At 38.9% G+C, this 8,167-nt stretch overlaps 1 protein-coding gene across 1 annotated transcript; it reads right to left on the reverse strand.

Moving 5' to 3' along the window:
• Window positions 1-6,959: 6,959 nt before the first annotated feature.
• On the reverse strand, window positions 6,960-8,167 carry LOC133031575 (uncharacterized). Its single transcript, XM_061105110.1, has 4 exons — window positions 8,070-8,167; window positions 7,918-7,990; window positions 7,719-7,820; window positions 6,960-7,607 (listed from the first exon to the last, which is right to left on the reverse strand). The coding sequence occupies exons 1-4, from the start codon at window positions 8,162-8,164 to the stop codon at window positions 7,506-7,508; spliced, it is 372 nt and encodes a 123-aa protein (XP_060961093.1). The 5' UTR covers window positions 8,165-8,167; the 3' UTR covers window positions 6,960-7,505.

Here is an 8,167-nt window from a genome sequence, read left to right on the forward strand (position 1 = left end):
TCACGAACAAAACTGGTGCACCCCAAGGTGAAGTGCTAGGTCTAGTAAATTTTAAATCCATCATCCCCTGTAATTGAACTTTTAACTCTTTCAGCTCTGCAGGTGCCATCCTGTAGGGAGCTTTCGATACAGGCTCAGCTCCTGGTATTAAATCAATCTCAAAATTAATTTCACGTTTTGGTGGCAACCCTGGTAACTCTTCTGGGAACACATCCAGAAATTCTCGAACCACTGGGACATGCTCCGGTCCCGCTAGTGGTTCCCTAGTAATATCCACAACACTTGCTAAGAAACCAATGCACCCCTCACACAACAAATCCCTTGCCTTAAGTGCTGAAATTAAGGGAATCCGAGATCCCTGCATCTTACCCACAAATACAAAAGGATCCTCACCCTCAGGCTGAAAAGTTACCATTTTTCTCTTACAATCAATGGTGGCGTTGTATTTAGCAAGCCAATCCATTCCCAAAATAACATCAAAATCCTCCAGGTTCAATTCTATCAGATCAACTGATAACTCTCTTCCTTCCACAAATACTGGAAGGGATCGAACCCACCTGCTGGAGATAACCAACTCCCCAGTAGGCAACAAGGTTCCAAAACCTCTAGAAAGCACATCACTAGGTTTATTCAGCTTCTCAATTATTCTACTTGAAATATAAGAATGCGTCGCACCAGAATCAATTAACACAGTCAATAAAGTACCAGCAACGAAAGCCGACTGTCACAAGAAAAGGACCGGCATCGGCCTCGGCTTCGGTCGGTGGCAAACACTCGGGCAGGAGTGGGTGTATCATCCTTCTTTTGCTCTAGTCGTAGCAATTGTGGACAATTTCTCTTCATGTGACCCACCATTCCACAGTGGAAACAGGCCCTGGCCTGACACTCGCCCAGGTGATGCCTTTTACATCTCGAACATTCAGGAAAAGTCCGCCAGTTTTCGTTTCCACCACGACGGAAACCTTGGTTACCCTGGAATGTTTTGTTTGGGCCTGCTGCTGATGATTCACTAGGTCTTTTCTTGCGGTCACCGGGATCAGTACCCCTACCCGAACCAGCACCTGCTGTTTGCTTCCATGAATCTCTTCTGGCAATATTTTTCTTTCGTATCTGAGCTTCTGCACCCTCAGAAACTAAGGCCAACTCAACTATTTGAGCATAAGTTCGGGCAACCCCCGGTTGTTTAGAAGCAACAATCACATCCCGGGCGATGTGTTCATCCAGCCCCCGAATAAACTTTGCTTTTCTAGCAGCTTCAGTAGCCACCTCATCTGAGGCAAACTTTGCCAGTCGATCAAACTTAGTAGCATACTCTGTCACAGTCATACTACCCTGAGTTAACCGTATAAACTCTTCTGCCTTTGCTGCCTTAATAGACTCATTATAATACTTCTCATAAAATAAGGCCCGAAAAGTTTCCCAGGTCATGTTATTCAGATCATGGCCCTGAGATACAATCTCCCACCAAATACGGGCATCATCTCGTAGCATATAAGTAGCACACCTGACCCGGTCATTATCTTCAACTCGCATAAAATAAAAAATGGATGTTATCATACTCATCCATTGCTCCGCCTTGAGTGGATCAGCACCACCCTCAAACACTGGCAGGTTCTGCTTCCTGAACCGCTCATATAATGGTTCCAAACGATTCCCTACATCTGGTGGCACTACCAGAGGTGTCGGAGGATCAGGATTAAGGTTTAGAGTAGGCTGAGCTCGCTGCTCTCTTAATTCTCTGATTTGCTCACCCTGCTGCCGAATAGTTTCTTGCATTGCAGCATATAACTCTTCCCAGTTAGGTGGTGGTGGAGGGTTCTCACCCTCACCGGCAGCCCCGAGCCAAGCTAGCTCACGGGTACCCCTACCAGTCCGCCTCGGGGGCATAACTATACACCTGCGATCACATTCCATGTAATAGCAATACTGATAAGTATTTCCATATATTATAATTCTACCCACACCATTACGATATCAACATAATTCAAATAATCAGGTAATCAGAAAATTAACAAACTATCTTTTAACTTAAAGCTTACTAAACCATGAGTCGATCAGGTCCTTGCAGCCAATGTACATATCAAGCATGTCTTCAGGATCTAAAAACCTTGGCGCTCTGATACCATGTTGTAACGCCCTGTCCAACAGGAACGCCACGTGTGTGCAATTTAATAAAATACTGATATTTATATAATATGTAATTATACTAAAAGTGTGGGTAATTAAATTTTTGATAATTAAAATTCAACTTTTAAACTGTTTAACAAAAGATAAGTAATATGGACTACGGGGTTCCCCTGTTTTCAAAATATTCACAAACTGGTTTCAAAGTATTTTACAACATAAACTTTATACTTCCAAAATACAATCAAAATAGAGCATCCTGTTTACTGGGCCGTGTCACTGCGGCTGGTATGTACATTGCTGCTGCGACCACAAACTCATGGTTGCTCAACTTTTGCCTTTCCTTTACCTGCACCATAAAGCACCCGTGAGTCACAGAGACTCAGCAAGAAAAGTAACCAAAACGTTAACTGAAAATGATTATCAATTTAATCTCATACCAATATGTTTACTCATTATACAATATCATAAACTATTCCTTTACATATTACACATTCACATTACACAATCTTGGTACTTTATTAAGTACCCCTTTTACCACTCGTTAACCACGAGCTGAATATGTCACTATCGTTGCCCGATAAAGCAGACGATAAGTAAGAAACCTAACCGCGGTTTCAAGAGTAATTACTCGTAACGGTAATAACCGTTTTCAACCCTAGGTCATAACCTAGGCTTACTAAATATTTAATCAAAGTCTTGATAATAATCAAGGCCACTTCCATTCAACCATAAATCTTTAACCACATACGGTGCTTACCGCTTTTCTTACCTTGGTTCAGAAATCAAGAGTACGGGCCGACCTGAGTGGGAAACAAGCTAAGCAATTCCGGTCCTATGTCATGACAATTAAAACTCAAATGAAAACCTTAATCAAATTTCTGATAATCAACTATTCTCACAACCGAACACACCCTTCTTTCCCCCAGATCAAACTAGCTTAACCATCTCTAAAACACCCTGAATTCCACTCTGAAAGACAACCCGAAACAGATCGGACTTGAGGAGAAAAAATCCAAAATCCCCCTTTCCTGGGAAAAAAGGTCGGCCGTTTTTCAGACACCCAGAAAAACGGCCTGCCTTTTTTTCCCCGGCAGCCCATGGTGATTTACGGTTTTTCACCCCAAAAACCAATCAAACCTCCACCAAACCTGCTCAAACCTTCCAAAACAGTATAATATAGTAAACATGACATAACCCAACAATTAATTCATTGAAATATATCAATTTGCTCAAAATCACACTTCAAAGTGAAGAAAACTCAACTTTGGTTTCAACAAACCAAAACCAATTCAAGCAGCCATGGAGACCACTTAAAACCATTCCCAACATGCTCAAAAACCTACCCTAAACACACCCCAAACCTAGTTTAAGTCCTACAGTAACAAAGAAGTAAAACCCTACTTCAAAACTAACTCAAAACTAGGATTTTCAATCCAAAAATTGTTGAGAACTTACCTTGATTGTTTCTAGGTTGGACTTAGGTTCTACAAGCTGCTTCAATTCAAGGAAATGGTGAGCTTTCAATCCTCTTGCTGGCTGGTCTTGGTTCACACGAAAGGGAGAAGAAGAAGAAACTTAGTTTCTTGCCTTGGAAGCTATTCCCTTTAAATAAGGTTTCATGCATTTCATTTCATTTCAATTTCATTTCATTTCATTTTTTTTTCTTACCAGCCCAAAAGTAAAAGGAACACTAAAACCTAAAAGAAAAAGACTAATTTACCCCCAATGAAAAAAAAAATAAACTTTAAAATAACCTAGGGCATTTTTGTAATTTTGCTAATTCCATTAAACCGACATTCTAAAATTTCTAACCTATTCCGGAATATTCCCAAAATAATTCTTCCATTAACGTCATGACATTTCTGACCACATCGCTAAATTTCCACAATTACCGGGCCCAAAAAAAATATTTTATTTCGAAATTGATATCCTCAGTACTCACATATCCCAATATAATCTCCGTAATTAATAAATTACGCTATTTATTTCATTGAGTAAATTCTCAATAATTACCCTAAGCAAGATCATAATCTTACTTCGTTACCAAAATAATTACATATTTAATAAAATATGACTATTTAAATATTATTTATTTTTTCCGGGATATTACACAAAGCCTCTTGAAGCGAAGCTTGATTCGTGGCTGGATCGTAAGTCGTTCTCCTGTGGGATGGGAATAACGTTTCTACCGGGACCATCGCTTCACAACCGTATGCCATTGAAAAAGGCGAGTCACCGGTCGTGGTTCTGGGGGTCGTTCGGTAGGCCCATAACACTCTAGGCAACTCTTCAGGCCAGTTGTTTTTACAGGCCAGCAACTTTTTCTTCAAGGTGACCTTCAGGATTTTATTGACTGCTTCCGCTTGACTGTTTGTTTGAGGTCTGGCCACCGCGGAGAAGCTTTTCACTACTCCGTGTTGGTTGCAGAAGTCAGTAAATTCTTCACAATCGAATTGCTTTCCATTGTCAGAGACTATTTTGTGAGGCAAGCCATATCGACACACTATGTTTTTGATAACAAAGTCCAGTGCTTTTTTAGCAGTTATTGTCTTCATGGGCTTAGCCTCCGTCCATTTGGTGAAGTAGTCTACTGCTACTATTGCATACTTTACTCCTCCTTTTCCTGTTGGCAGGGACCCAATAAGATCTATTCCCCATACCGCGAAGGGCCAGGGGCTAGTCATCAGGGTGATTTCATTTGGAGGAGCTCTCGGTATGTTCGCGAACCTTTGACACGAATCACACTTTTGGACGTAGTCCATGCAATCTTTTTTCATTGTTGGCCAGAAGTACCCTTGTCTCAGTATTTTCTTTGAGAGACTGGGTCCTCCCGTATGATCTCCACAGAACCCTTCGTGGACCTCTAGCATGATTTGTCTAGCTTCAGGGTCCGATACACACCTTAAATAAGGCATGCTGAGTCCTCTTCGGTAGAGAATTTGATCCATCATTACGTAACGATGAGCCTGATACTGAATCTTTTGAGACAGTGCCCTTTCTTGGGGCAACTCACCTTTTGTTATGTATTTTATGATTGGGACCATCCAGGTGGGTTCTTGCCCAACCGTTATAGTGGTCTCTTTTATTTTGATGCTTGGCTCTGCCAAGCGTTCCACTGGTACTACCCCCAACTCTTCGATTTCGCTATCTGAGGCTAACTTAGCCAGACAGTCCGCGTGAGCGTTCTTTTCCCGGGGGATTCTTTCTATTTTGTAGTCCGTGAACTCGTGGAGTAGTTCCCTGACTATTGTTACGTACGCGGCCATTCGCTCGCCGCGTGTTTGGTATTCTCCGGATACCTGGTTTACGACCAATTGGGAATCACTATAGACTTCCACTCTTTTGGCTCCTACAGCTTTCGCTAATTTCAGTCCTGCTATTAGGGCTTCATATTCAGCCTCATTGTTTGAAGCTGCGAAGTCGAACCGTAGGGCCGCCTGGAGCCCCAGTCCATTTGGTGATATCATCGCCACTCCAGCTCCGGAACCGTTTTCATTGGAGGCTCCGTCTACAAATACTCTCCATGTGGGGATTGGCAGTACCAGCATATTCGCGGTTGCCTCGGCTTCGTTGCCTTCAGTAATGAAGTCCGCCAAGGCTTGTCCTTTTATAGAAATTCGGGGCATGTAGTGCAAGTCGAATTGACTTAGCTCCATTGCCCACTTGAGGAGCCTTCCGGATGCTTCAGGTTTTTGGAGGACTTGCCGGAGCAGGTGATTGGTCAGTATCTTGATCGGATGTGCTTGGAAGTATGGCCTCAATTTCCTTGACGCCATCAGGAGGCAAAAAACCAACTTTTCAATGACTGGGTATCTGGTTTCGGGTCCTATCATGCGCTTACTGACATAATACACGGGATGTTGAGTTTTCTCTTCCTCCCGGACTAGGGCAGCGCTGACCGCGTGTTCAGAGACAGCCAAATAAAGAAATAGGTCTTCTCCGAGAACAGGTTTTGATAAGATAGGAGGCTTGGCCATGTGCTCTTTTAGCTTTTTGAATGCCTCCTCGCACTCGTCCGACCATTCGAACTTTTGGCACTTCTTTAACACGTTGAAGAAGGGTATGCACTTGTCCGTGGACCGCGAGATGAAGCGGCTTAAAGCAGCTACCTTTCCAGCTAGGCTCTGCACATCTTTATGCTTTTTGGGGGATGGCATGCTCAGGAGAGCCTGGATTTTTTCCGGATTTGCCTCAATCCCTCTTTAACTGACGATGAAGCCCAAAAACTTTCCTGATTTGACCCAAAGGTGCATTTCTTTGGGTTGAGCTTCATGCCGTATCTCTGGACCACTTCAAAGCATTCTTCTAAGTCGCTTGCATGGCTGTTGCATGCTTTGGATTTCACGAGCATGTCGTCTACATAAACCTCCATATTTCGCCCCAAGAGGCCTTTAAACATCCGGTTAACCATTCTTTGATAGCACTACAAGAAACCAACTTTTTAGCAACGAAAGTTTAGCTACCAAATGTAGTTGGTAGCAGTTAATTAATATTAGTTACTAAATTTTCGTAGCAAAATAATTTTGTAGCAAGTTCTAATAAAAAAATACTATATGAGTTTCCTACCAAATATTTTAGTAGCAAATTTATATTTTTAGCTACAATTATCTTTGGTAGCTAACATTTTGAGCACTAAATAAAAATTTGCTACTAAATTTTAGTAGCAAAATGAGTTTTAATCAAAATGACACTAAATATGCTTGTTACTAAAAATTTTGGTGGCATATGAATACTTTTAGCTACTAGTATTTTTTGTAGCTAAAATTTTATATTGGCGTAAAATATAAAGTTGATGCATTTTGTGTATATTAGAATTTATTGCAATTATAAATTTATTGCTACTAAATTATATCATATTTTTACACTAGCAAATAAATATTTCTAGTTAAAGTGTTTTATGTATTACTAATTAATAAATGTAGAATATAATATAATATATATGTAAGAATAGTAAACATAAAAACATAATTAAATCTGTACTTGTGCTCCAAATTAAAAAAAATAATCTATATTTTCTTAAAAAACAATATGTATATAAATTATATTTTGTTGTAATATTAAAGAAAGGTAAAAAGAAATAATTAAATTTATAATAAATGAATAAGATAAACTAAATTTAAAAAATTATAAACGCCACAAAAAATTGAAAGAAAAATAATGTAATAAACAACTACATAAGTCATATAGGATATATATAATTTTGTTGAAACAAAGATACTAGATGGACCCTCTAATAAGCTTCAGTAAAAATTTCAAAGAAACCAACATAGATAAAAGCATCTTAGGGAAAAAAAAACACTTACTACCTTAAAACAAATTAATAAACTGAAAGGTTTGCATAACACAATAACAATGTTTCTTTTATTGTGATCACTCAATTAAAGCACTCCATCTTCTGTAATTTCTTCTAAAAATTGGTCAGCCCATTCCAAACGAATTTCATCAATTTCTTGTTTTGTATAAGTTTTTTTCCCATTCCACTGCAATGAGTAAGGTAAGTATTAGTTCATATAGTAGTATTTATAATAAAATAGAAAAATATTTTATCATAGTGTATATACCCCAAATATATATATATATATATAACTTACTTGAGTGGTTAGCCAATTGATAGGTCTAGAATTCATGCAAAATTCACGCATGTATCTCATTACATAATATCCACACTCAAAATCCGATATTTGTTGAGGACACTGCACATATTTATGAAATAAAAACACATAAATATTTTAAAATTTATAGAATAATTACTATATTGTTATATTAATGTAATTTTATTTTACAACTTACTTTTATAGATTTCCATGTAATGCCAGACTTTTTTGGCTGCCTATTAGTGGAAGCATTGTAGTAATCAAAAGTCCTAATAAACAAAAGAAATATTAAAATAATTTAAAAAATAAAAATTAAATTAGACTAAACCATAATATTATTTAACTTACATTGCCATTAGAGATTTAATTTTATTAGGCGGGGGTAATCCAATTGAGTCAAGCCAATAACATGTTTCACGCAATACATCAATAATTGCTAGCATCCA

Source organism: Cannabis sativa, chromosome 9 (genome assembly GCF_029168945.1).
Source record: "Cannabis sativa cultivar Pink pepper isolate KNU-18-1 chromosome 9, ASM2916894v1, whole genome shotgun sequence".
Classification (NCBI taxonomy): Eukaryota; Viridiplantae; Streptophyta; class Magnoliopsida; order Rosales; family Cannabaceae; genus Cannabis; species Cannabis sativa.